Source organism: Microcebus murinus, chromosome 14 (genome assembly GCF_040939455.1).
Source record: "Microcebus murinus isolate Inina chromosome 14, M.murinus_Inina_mat1.0, whole genome shotgun sequence".
Taxonomy (NCBI): Eukaryota; Metazoa; Chordata; class Mammalia; order Primates; family Cheirogaleidae; genus Microcebus; species Microcebus murinus.
In genome coordinates this window covers 23,219,874-23,231,960 of record NC_134117.1, presented here as the reverse complement: position 1 = coordinate 23,231,960, position 12,087 = coordinate 23,219,874, and the positions used below count along the sequence as shown (strand labels likewise).

The following is a 12,087-nucleotide window of genomic DNA, read 5'->3' as shown; positions in this document are numbered from 1 at the left end:
TGGGTACAGAGGTGTATGCCACGTGGGTGGTGTAGTTGGGGAGAAAGGGGAGCCCTGGACAGAGACCTTTGGAGAAACTGTCAGATGTGCCGAGTACATCCAGAGGGCTGGAAAAGCTAGGGTGGGCAGGAGTAGCCAGACTACTGGCTCCTACGTCTGGGCACAACATTGCAACTGTCCTCATTTGGCAATACCAGGTCTCAGTCTCCTGGGACTCCTGCCCACCCACCCATCTCCTGGGAGGGTGCTCTGTCTGGCCTTGAACAGCCCCAGGGTGTCCCCAACTAGAGCCACCCTGCCCTGTTCACTGGAGTCCAGTCGAGGTAGGTGAGAGGGGGCCAAGCTGAGGGGCTAGCCAGGCCTGAAGGTGGGCAGGATCTGGAGGACTGGAGCACTGTCCTTGCCAAAAACAGTGGGGACTTACCCACCACCCCCAGCCTCCGGGGGTCTTCCGGAGGGTGCTAGGTCCCAAGTCCATGCTGCTTTTGGGGTAATGGGCCTTCTGTTATTCAGCTGGATGGGTTTTCTGGTGACAGGGAAAATTAAGAGGTAAGTCTGTTCAGTTAAAAAGGCCAAAAACTTTATTTAGTTTTCAGGGAAATATAAGATGCATGTAAACATAAACAAAGTACAAAACAAAAAACCCCAAATCTTACAGTCTAGAAGCATGCCAAGACAGAACATTTTCTGCAGACCATAGAGTCCCGTGAAAGTGATAAAGGACACCTGGGAAGTGGCAGACCAAGGGGCTGGTCCCCTTTCCCAGGGACACTGAATTTGTGTGCTGAGATTAAAAAAAAAAAACAAAACTCTACTATTAAAAATATTAGAAACATGGAGATAGTTTAGCACCACCATTGATCCTGGAAATATTTTAGCACTCAAATTGACTGCACTGAACTTAATGTCTTTTTCTCCAGTTTCTCTGCTGAGGGGCCAAGAGGGAAAAGCTGAAGGGCTCCTCCTGACCCCACAGAGCCCCCTAAGAGCGTGGCAGGATTGAGCAGACACCATGAGGAATCCCCCAAAGTTCTAGAGCCCCGGAGGCATCCACCAGTCCACACCCAACCATGCAGTGCACATGCCCACCTCAGGGACCTCCACTCACATCCGGCTTGCCCAGGAGTCACCTTCCTGCAGACCTGTCAGACACTGGCAGGGAAGCCCTTTTCCCATCCTGTGTCCTGGATTTAAAGAAAACTTGTTGCAGAGAGCAAGCTGTAAATTCAAGAATGGTGGCTATTTACCCCTCTTTCTCTGAAATAAACTCTAATGGGTAGTGTGCCTTGGTTCTGCTGAAAAATAGAAGGGTATATCCATGGATGGATGTTCAACTTACCTGGTCTAATCCATACCAGGGTGGCTGACTCAGCAAACTGAACCACCATAGGTGTCACTAGAGACGCTGAGAATAACTGCGGTCAACAGAAGGACAAATGAGTTTGCCTTTCTCCCAGACACACCCGGTGGAGCCTGGACCCTGAGGTTCCAGTTTGGGGATGACGGGTCCTTGCTGTATGACCCATACAACTTGAGAGGCCAGCTCTGGATTGAACAAAGGGAAGTGGGCAGAATCAGCTGGGAACCTGGAGATGGGTGGATGCATTCTGGAAATAGGGCCTCCAAGCTCAAAGATTGGTTTATTGCTGGCAACTTCCTGTCTACTACATAAATCAGTGACCAACCATTGAGACCTGCTGGGCACCCAGCTTATGGCCCAATGAGTGGCAGTTTTTTTAGCCAGCTTCTATGGTCAAATTTGGAGGATTTTCCAACCTGCTCTGGCTGGACTCTTGGGTGTTGAATTACTAAATTCCCTTCCTGCCTGCTCTCTTCTCCCTGAAATACTCAGAATCAACTTCTTCCTTCCTTTTAATCAACAAAGACAAAACTCCAAACCCTCATTCAGCCTTTTGCTTTTCTACCTAGAAGACATCCTCTTCCAGAAGCCTCCTTCCCAGTGAAGGGACAGTAGGCCCCAGCCACCCCAAACATGCACACACTCATCACTCATCTTGCCGACATGCCTCTCACTTGCCTTCAACATGCTCGATCCATCCTTTCACTCTAGAACAATTCTTCTCTCACCTCTTGAGGCCCAGCTGATTGGCAAGGATGGAACGAGGAACAAGATAGGGACTTTCAATGCAGGGGACCCCAATTCTCTAAGGCCACGAAGTTCGAGGACTGGGATGGGAGAGGGTGCTGATTGTCAAGGCCAAGTGCAAACGAGATTTAAAAAGATGGGGAGTGGGGATCACATGTGAATCCCAACCTTCTAGACAGGCTGGGACCAAGGCCTTGGAAGGTAGAGCCCTCCACCCAGTCTGTAAGCACCAGTGCGCCAACCTTGTGGCTTGGGGACCTAGGTGTTCAGGATGAAGCAGGAGGGAAGTTAAAATCAGAGGAGCTGTTTTTCCCCAAAGCTGTAGGTCACTGACCCTGTCGTCCTCTCACTGGCCCTGGTCATAGAGCTCAGGAACCACAGAGGCATGAGACTGCCCCAAACAGGGATGATGATTTAGCCAAAAAGCTCAGTGAGGCCCAGGGGAGCCCTCCAACCATTCTCAGGAAGTGTTCAGTCAGGCCCACAGTTGGGACCAGAGGTGTTGATGTGTGCACACATGCAGGCCTTGCTGGGCACACCGTGGGCAAGTTCTCAACCCAGCCAGCCTGCCCCATGCTCAGAGACAAGAACCAAGGGGCCAGCAGCTCTTTTACTGCATGGGGATTCTCATACCAGTGACACAGATAAGGGGTGGGAGTCAGCCTGCTAGATGACACGTCTGCAGGTGCGTGACCTCACTGATCCACCTCAGTGTTTCCACTCCCAACGGCATCTCTTTTCCACCTCTTCATTTTGGAGCCCGGGACGATGGCCTAGGCTGCTTCTGCTAGATCTGTTAATGCCAGTGTGAAGTTTCCAACTAAATACTTAATAAAATAATAACAACAAAAATAGACACATTGCACTCTCCAGCCAGAATTACATGTATGTGAATAACACACACGCTTGCTGCCAGAAGCTGCGAGTCCCTTGGGACCTGCCCAATGCCAAGGACTTGTTCAATGGAGACAGCTTGCCCAGTACTTTTTTCTCTAACCCCATGTTACTTAGTTCAAGTGGGAAATTACCAATACTCCTGCACGCGTGCGTGCACACACAAACACACACACACACACACACTCAACATACAGCCCTCAAAAAAGTGAGGGAATCTTAATTCTTTAGTGATGTGGACGGTTCTCTTTCCAGAGAACTCTGCATTGAGATTCTCAAAGATCGAATATATAGATGTCTATACTCCGAGGGAGAGACCCGCACAGCGGCGCAGTCCCACCATGGGCAGAGAGATCCGTATCTGCATAGAAATTCACCAAATAAGGGGTTGGAGCAGCAAGTGTACAGTACTGGAGGTGGGGAACAAGCCAGCAGGGACATCCCTCTCACCCTGCGGGGCAGAGCTACAAGGGCGTGGACCCAGAAGAGACTTCCCACCCTGCTGCTTTCTCTACCGGTGCCAAGGAAGGAGGCGGCACTTGCTGTGGGACGTTCTGTCTGCACAGACCCAAGCAGACCCCTCAGCCTCCCCTCCGAGAACATCTGCGTGCTGTCCGGGTGCGCAGCAGGGCCAGGGCTCACTCCCTGGGCTGAAGTCATTGAGATGAACGGGTGGGCCCAGGCCCGCTGCAGGCTTGTGGGAACTGGTATCTCACTGGGGTCTGTAGGGCTCATGGCACCCACACCCCACAAAAGGATTTGGTTATCTCTAGGGTTCCTGCCCATAAACTGAACTGAGGTTACATAGTTTTAGAAAGATTCAAACATACATCAAAAGGATCATGACCCAAACATCAGGAGACTGGGGTGAGAGAGGGCTGCTGGGAGTCATTTTTAGGTCAGGTCTCTGAGCAGCTGGCTGCAAAACAATGGAAATGAAAACAAGGAACGGTTCCTGATGTCCTCACTCTGCTCTGGGGACTAGGGCCCCAGGAGGTCAAGAGCCCCATGCCGTTTTCCTGAAACCCTTTCTTCTGGGTGGACAACACCCAACAGAAAAGGGGCTGCCCTCCGGGAAGGGGAGAGTGGAAGATGACAAGATCAGACTCCACCAACCCACCCATCGTTCCACAGTTAGGGTCCCTTCACCAGCCCCTCCCACTGCCCCCCCCCCCCCGCCACCTGCAGCAGGGTCACTGGCCCTCCCTCCACTGTGCCCAGTGAGCCCGGCCTCCATCTTGGTAATATTGCACTTTTCCTGTCTCTCGGATTGTTTCCATTTTCGATTGAGAATGCAAAGTATTCGGAGGGGGTGGGGAAAATGAGTAACCTTAAAGAAATAATATATTAGTTAAATACAAAAACAGGAAAAATAGGGGTTATTTAATCCTTTTTTCCCCTTTAAACAAAACAAAGTATCAAACCAACGTCTAAACTTAAATAGTTCTACGCCTACTGCAAATACTAGTAATATGAAAATGCTTGACTGAAATTCCCTTGTCTCTTTTCCTTAGATGATAAAAGTAGTAACATGCCTTGCCGAGGAAAGCAATGGATACAAATGCCAGTAAAATATGCTGCTCTAACATCTGAAAGTGATTAAAATGATTCTATATAATGCCTTCGTCAAAATGGAAAACTGAAGAGGAAGAAAGAGAAACCTTTGGGGCCAGGGTGGGGCTGGACGGGGCTGAGGCCTGGCGTGACAGCCCAGCCACAGCCACGGGCACGGGGGACCCCCAGGGCACACCTGCCGCTCAGGGGTCCCCCCTGCAGCTCTCTTCCTTGCCCCCCAAGGTCCCATGGCACGGGGGAGCCAGGCAACACGGCCAGCCGCTATTATGAAGAGGGACAAGATGGGAGAGAGAGATGGAGACATTTTTTCCCTTTGGAATAAAAGTAAAAGGTCTTTAAACTGAAAGAAAAACAAAGCACCAAATGATGCATCTTCGGGCATTATATAAACCTCAATAATGACCTCAGAAGGGCTCATTATGATTAAAGTTGCAGTATACAGCAATACAATGTCATTTCACATTTTCAATCGCAACTAATGGAAAACTAGGTTTGGACACTGCTGAGATTTCATTTTTCTTTTTCCTTTTTTAGTCCGATCTGTTTTTCCTCCAGATGGGTCAGAGCCACAGGCCCCCTCCCTCCTCTGCCTGCTGCCAGCAGTACCCTCCAACATCACAAAGCAGCTCAGTAGCTCTAGGGAAAGGCCCTCGCCCTGGGGAGGGCTAGGAGTTCAGGGGCACAAGGCCTGGCATCCCCTGGCCATGTCTGAGAAGGACTGGCATGCACCCTTCTTGGTTCAAGTATTAATATTCTCTTTGGGCTTGCAGGATTTGTGCTGTGCTGTGAGTTGGGGGGGTGATAGCGTGGGGACGAAGTGTGAAGAACTGGGACATGGCAATCCTGTTCACTGCCCAAACATACGTGCTGTCACCAGGTGGCAGCATTCCCCATTTTTCCTGGATGCCTGAACAACTCCCAGCCATCCTTGGGGCTGGATGTCTCAATGTAAACATGATCACCACACAATAAACTATAATGGGGGTGGGAGGAGCACAGGACTGAAGTGGGGAGATCTGCCATTAACTAGCTCTGTGATTTTGGAAAAGTCATTTCCTGTCCTTGGGCTACAGCAGCAGGAAGAAATGGGATGGAGCTACCTCTCAGGTCTCTTCCAGTCCTGCCTTTTGATGATTCTATCACTTAGAGCACTGAGGATCAGGGAAAGGGGGTGGCAGTACAGACAGTGGGGAGGGGCAGGAAGGGCAGGCTCCGGAGAGCACGGTGGTCCGGTCCAACTGAGATGCTCTGTGCTTGGCAGACATGCTCTGCACGCCCCCCTGGCCTGGCCGGCGCACGAGTGACTGAACTGGCTCAGTGCAGACATCTGAGGAGCGAGGCCATGGGGCCCTCCCCCTGGAAGACAGCGACGTGGAAGGTCCTTTAACCTGACAGTCACTCTATTTTTAAATTTTATTTTAAATAATCATAAATTACTTTTTTCTCTTAATAAATATGTGCTGTTTAAAAATGAGAAAAGTATATACTGCATCTTTAAGTAATGCACTTTGCTCTCTGGGTTTTTTTCCCATTCTACCTCATTTAAAGTGCATTAATTAAAAATAATGAACCACTTCTTTATCATTATTGTTCAAATAAGTACAAATAATATTAATAGGAAGACACTAACCCACTACCATTAGTACTGCAGTCTAGCAGATTAACTCAACATTCTGCTCTATTTAATACTGTCCAGCAGAAGAAAATAACTAATTTCAGTTTTAAACAAACTCACCAACAAAACAAAAGGAAACAAAACAATCTCACCACGGCCCTTCAACAACGAACACGCGCGGTTTGCTACAGCTGCATCGGTGTGTGGCGGGGCGAGGGCTGGGGGCGCCCAGGCACGGCCTTGGGTGTGGGGGTCTTGACCCACCGAGACGCGAGGTCCCGTGCCGCCCGCCTGGGTGACAGCGGGGGGTGGCCTTTCCTTCCCTATGGAAAACACCACCCCTTGGGCCAGGATCCCGGCAGCTGAATCCACGGCCTTCGTGAAGCCTGATCCGTCCAAAATCAAAGGCACGTGTGGAAATCCACTCCCAGCAAAGGGGAGTCCTTGGGAAGCCGCTGGGCTTCTGGAGGGTCCCCTTTGAAATATCAGCAATTGAAAAACCCAAAGGTGACACAGGACCTACAGGGAACTTTATTCTCTCGCTTCTCTCTTCACTGGGGCCCTGCCCCTCGGGAAAACCAGGGTGGCTCCTGGTGTGAGGATCCTCCATCTTCTTGGGCACCTGCGGTGTTGCCAGTGGGCCACAGGGGCAGCTGGTGGTGTTGGCTCCAGTCTGGTCCAGGGGCCCAGCTGGGGTCCCCTCAGCCCAGGGTGAGGCAATGGCTGCTGCTCCACAGTCCATACGTAAGTAAGGCTGTGGCCGGCCCCACACGGAGAATGTGTGCAGGACGGCGGTCACCCAGCAGCCCGGAGCTGCCTCCTCTCCCCGAGTCTGGCTCCTGAATGACATCCTCCTCTTTCCTGGGGAGGGATTTTGTGCTCCCCCCACTGAAGTTTGGCAGGAACCAGAAGAATAGTTTCTCTGCTTCGCCATGTCTGTGACCTGGGGCTCAGGCGGCCCCAGATCCTTCTGGTAAGTGCCGCACTCGGGCACTGTCCACACAGTGGAAACCAAACGCAACTACTTTGGCCTGTGGAGGGGGAAGAATGTGAAACAAAAACAAAAGCCAAACGGCCCTCCCACTAGAGTACAACAGAAAAGCTCGTCTACCACCCTGCCCTTGCCCATAGGAGGCCGAACATCCTTGGGCCTCTAAACCACCCCGAAAATAAGACCAAAATCCAAGCCCTGACATAACCCCCAAATCAATAAACTTCTCCCAAAACATGCAAAGGAAACGCCCACCCAGAATATCCATGAGTCTGTGCAGATTATGAGGAGATTGACGGCTTCACCCACCCTCCATAAACTCTAGTACTGACTGTGTCCTCCGCCGCCGGGTGCCCTGAGGAGGGGCGCTGTCTTCTCAAGGCCAGGACAGTGACAGCTATGAAAGGTGGTCCTTGCTGGCAACCGGGAACTGCTTTTTCTTTAACTAACAGACATGGACAATAGCCTGGCCCAGGATCAGCCTCGAGCTCCCATGAGACACCTCCAAGCCCCAAAGCCAGTGGTGTCTTCTAACGCACCACCTGTGGCAGGCAGTGGCAGTCCCTGGGAAACCAGCACAGTTCACAAATACAGATTAGGACGGTACAAGGGTTACCTCCTGTGGCAAGATGCCAGCAACCAAAACTGGGCCACGCAGGGACAGAGCCCTGTAGGCCCCCTATGACGTCTCTTCCAGATTTGCAGCAAAGGCACAACTGGGGATTCCCACGCGGCCCGTCCCAAATGGCACACAGTCTATCAGCAAAGTCACCAAGGTGCACTTTGGGTCTCAGCTTTCTCAGCTCTGGGTCCCAGGCCCGCGGGACTCCCTGGCCCATTCCGTTCCCTACTCAATGTGGGTCCTCGCCATCCCCACCTCCCAGCTGGGGGACAGCCTGGAGGAGGCATTTCGGAGGTCACACATTCTGTAGGGATCTGTGTTGTCCGCCCCCGATCCCTCCCGTCTTTCCTTTCCCCTCTGTCTTCATCTCGCCGCTCAACCAGTGGCGGCTGTGGTGGCATACCGAGGCTGGAAGGACGCCATGCCCCCCGTCAGTTCTTCTTCTCAAGGTAGTTGGAGGGCACCCAGCCTTTGAAGGGCTTCACGCCATCCAGGATCTGGCAGTACCACCAGCCATTGGGGTTCCTCTCCAGAACCTCCATGGACACCCCTTCCTGGAAGCCCGCCGTCTCCTCATCGCCCTCGTAGTCCGCGATGGAGATGTACATGTCTTTGAGGTTGTTGTGGATGAACTGGGACTTCTCGATGGGCTTGGGGCGCACGGGGGACACGGGGATGCCGTTACGCTGGGTGGGCAGCAGGGGGGAGTCCGAGCCCTGGCTGGCAGCCCGTTCGGCCAGGCGGCCCTTGGCCTCGGCGGCCGCGGAGCGAGCAGTGCTGAAGGAGGAGTTCCGGCGGACACCTCGGAGGCCGTCGGTGGCCGTGAGCGACTCGTTCCTCCGCAGGGCGCAGGACAGGTTGTTGTCCTTGGGTGGTGGGGACACAAACACCGACTGGGGCCTGACGGCCACCTGCCGCACGCCATTTCTCATCTTCACCGCAGCAGCGCCTGCCGTCTTGCCGAAGCCCCCGGGCGGCTTGGAGGGGATGGGTGGCGTGGCCCGCTTGCTCTGGTTGACCGTGTTCAGGGCTTGGACGCGCCTCTCCACCTTCTCCAGGCTGTCGGACTTGCCCTCATTCTGCTTGCTCTTGGGGGTCCCCGTGTCCGGCTCCTTGCCAGCGGGGTCGGGCTGCTCGTTCTCGCCAAGCACCAAATAGTGGGAGGGGGCCCAGCCCTCCAACTCCCCGAACCTCACGTACCACCACCCGCTCTCCAGCTTCTCGAGCACCTGCACCTCCACACCTGCGGGGAAGCTGATCTCCGAGTCCTGGACCTTCTGGTAGGCGCTGCACGTCATGTAGGAGGTGGCCTGCCCGTCCCCTTCCTTCTTGGCGGGACATGGGGGAGTGGCGGCCCGGGGGGTGATGAGGTCGGCCGAGCCTCTCCTAGGCCCCTCATCGGGACCCTCGGAGGCTGTCTGCGGGGGCAGCTCCGAGTCCTCACTCTTAGAGCCCCTGAGGCCTCCTCGGAGCTGGCCCGTGGGCCTCAGCTGGCGCCGTAAAGTGCTGATGTCCATCTTCTCTTGGCTCTGTGACTCGGCCCGGTTCAGGAACGGCTTGGGCCGGACTGATGGCTTGGCCCGGGTACAGGTCAGCCCGGCCTTCACGTCAGCGTCCCTCTTGGCCCCCACCTTGGGAGTGCCACGGATGCCTGCGTCCGAGGCCGAGCGGGGCTTCAGGTCGCCACTGTTCTTGGACAAGGAGGAGGAGGAGGAAGAGGAGGAGGAGCAGGTGGTGTTTATGGTGATGGAGGAGGAGAAGGAGGCTGAGGAGTGGTTCTTCCCCAGTTCTGCCTGGGCGTTCTTCTCTGCCTTCAGCTTCAGGAGCGACGACGACTTGGGCGAGCCCGACTTGGGGGAGTTTTTCCTGGTGAGGGACAGCGAGGAGCCCCCTGGGGAGTCACTGTCCCCTGAGGAGCCCCTGGCTGACAGGGTGTCCTCTGCACACGGCCGGAAGCCCTCGTTCTCATAGATCGTCTCCTCTTCCAGGGCCACGTCCTCTGAAGACTCGCCCACCTTGAAGCGGGCCCGCTGCAGCGAGGAGGCCGGCGAGGGCCTGTGGGGCTGGGCCAGCCGCCGGTCCCCCGAGGCCTTGTCCTCCGCGGGTTCCTCGCTCAGCTCTGCCTCCGAGTCGAAGCCAAACGCCGGGATGTCATACTCAGGCTCCTCGTACTTGAGTTTCCGCGGGGAGTCCTGGCTCTCGCCAGCACCCGCAGGGCTCTCCTCGGCCTCCTTGGGCTTGCTGGGGGGCGCTGGAGGCGGCACCTTGGGCCGGGTCAGGGTGCTCGTGCGGCGGCTCAGGTTGGGCTTCTTGCGCTTATCAATGTAAGACGCGGGCGCCCAGCCCTCCTTCTCACCGATCTGCACGTACCACCAGCCGCCTGAGTTCTTATCGATGACCTGGGGAAGAGGGCAGACAGTGAGTTGGGAGGGCCTCTGGGACCCTGCGATGTCCCAGGTGAGGAGCTTCATGCTTTGGCTCTGGGATACCTTATCTTCATTTCACAGATGAATCAACTGAGCCTCGGCATAAGGGCCCAGAATTCAAACCCAGGTCTCTATCATCTCTCCAAGGCCCCCTGCCCTGGTCCTCTAAATCTGTGTCAACACCCTTGCCAAGCTGGCCCGCTCTTCCTCCCCCAAGCTAAGGCACTTAGAAGCTACACTGTCCCCAGTGCCTACAAAACCCAACTCACTAAGGACTCATATGTATGAAAAGCTACCATGCCACTGCCCCCATCCTTCCACCCCAGTGTCGCTAGGTACCCCCTTGGAAACCCTTGAAAGGTCTCTCAGGTCAGGTCAGAATGGGAAGGTGCAGATGAGCTAGCTGGGAGGGACAGGCCTGAGGCCAGGGCCTCCCCGCAGGGCACCTCCCCGGTGTCCACCGCCTGTGGAATCCCATCAGAATTCCATCAGCTGAACAGGTGTCTTTGGGTTGGATGGTTTCCTGTCGGTAGGGGTGGGGGCTTTCAGTCATGTCCACATCAGGATAAGGAGCCTCCTCCTTAACCTTTGTCCGAGGTTGACAGGATGACAATCCTGCTACATCACGAGCTTTGTAGGCTCTCCTGGAAGCCTCAGCACCGAGAGAACAATTTCTCCTGGAAATTTAGTTCCAAGTTCCAGACACGTGCTTTAAAACGTTCAGGTTAGGGATGTCACCTCTTCATAGGCAGAGACTGCCCAATGAATCTGACAGTTTCACATGTGTTAGTTGGATTTAACTCAATTACTACACACAGCCAATCAGAGGAATGACTGAGTTACAGATCTTCTCTGTCCCCTGGAATGCCTTGCTCAGCACCAGGCACAAAATTGAGTCACACAAATGCCAGGAGACAGGATGGGAGGGAGCACCCCAGGGTCTATTACCCTGTTTTGCAAAGAGACTTAAAGTCTTGGGGGTGGGGAGGAGTGACTGCATCAAACACCAGGGCTCTTGTGGCGTGGACATGGCCAGAACCCAGGTGCCCGCGTCTCAACCTGCCCAGCTAGAGCACATTCTCCCAACGATAGCACTTCCTAACGTGGGCCCTGCGGGTCCCGGCCCCAGCGGTGCTCCTGGGAGAGGAGTCTTGTGGGGCAAATGGGTTTGGGCGACGCTGCCTATCCTAGTCCCCTCAGTAGAGACTTCCAGTGGCATCCTCGCATCCTAGGCTCTGAGAAGCCGGGCAGCTGAAACAACAAAAGGCTGGATTTTGTTTAACCCACGCTTCCCAGGCTCATTTGACCACAGGAGCCCCTAGTTTTGCAGCACCCCGTTCCCCTGCACATGCTTGGTGAAACTGCTGTGAGGTGAGCACGTGAGCACAGGCGCGGGTGCGGGTCCTGGGTTCCAGTCCAGACAGGGGCACTGACGAGCTTTACGCAAATGCTCATCTTGTGGGGCTCGTTTCTGTACCTTTCCTGCCTGACCCTCAGGAACCTTACTAGCAAGACCTAACATGGGAAATGCAGTCAGTTTTGACCCTAATGAGTTAAAACCCTCAGCCTCCTTGCCTGCAGCTTACCTCTGCCTTCTGCCCACCCCGAAAGCTGATGCCATCGGAAATGCAGGACTGGAACTCGGCAATGGTGTAGTACTCCACCTCGACAGAAGGGGGCTCTGGTGGTTTCGGCAGCTGGAAGCCCTAATGCAGAGAAGGACACAGTGAGCAAAACCCACCCAATTGGGACAGTACAAGGCCAAGGACTGGTCCCCACTCAGTCCTTGGAGGTGCGGATGGCTGTCTACACCAGCTGGACAGCGGCTGGCTGAGCACCTATCTACCACCCAAGTCC

At 54.3% G+C, this 12,087-nt stretch overlaps 1 protein-coding gene across 5 annotated transcripts in view; it reads right to left on the bottom strand.

Moving 5' to 3' along the window:
- Positions 1-563: 563 nt before the first annotated feature.
- SH3PXD2A (SH3 and PX domains 2A) overlaps positions 564-12,087 on the bottom strand; it is a 224,724-nt gene continuing 213,200 nt past the window's right edge. For all 5 annotated transcript variants that reach the window (XM_012770504.2, XM_012770484.2, XM_012770499.2 and 2 more), the window contains 2 exons: positions 11,817-11,936; positions 564-10,203 (listed from right to left, as the gene is read on the bottom strand). In XM_012770504.2, the coding sequence (XP_012625958.1) occupies positions 8,236-10,203; positions 11,817-11,936 (2,088 nt within the window). In that variant the 3' untranslated portion in view covers positions 564-8,235. The remainder of the gene's footprint in view (positions 10,204-11,816; positions 11,937-12,087) is intronic.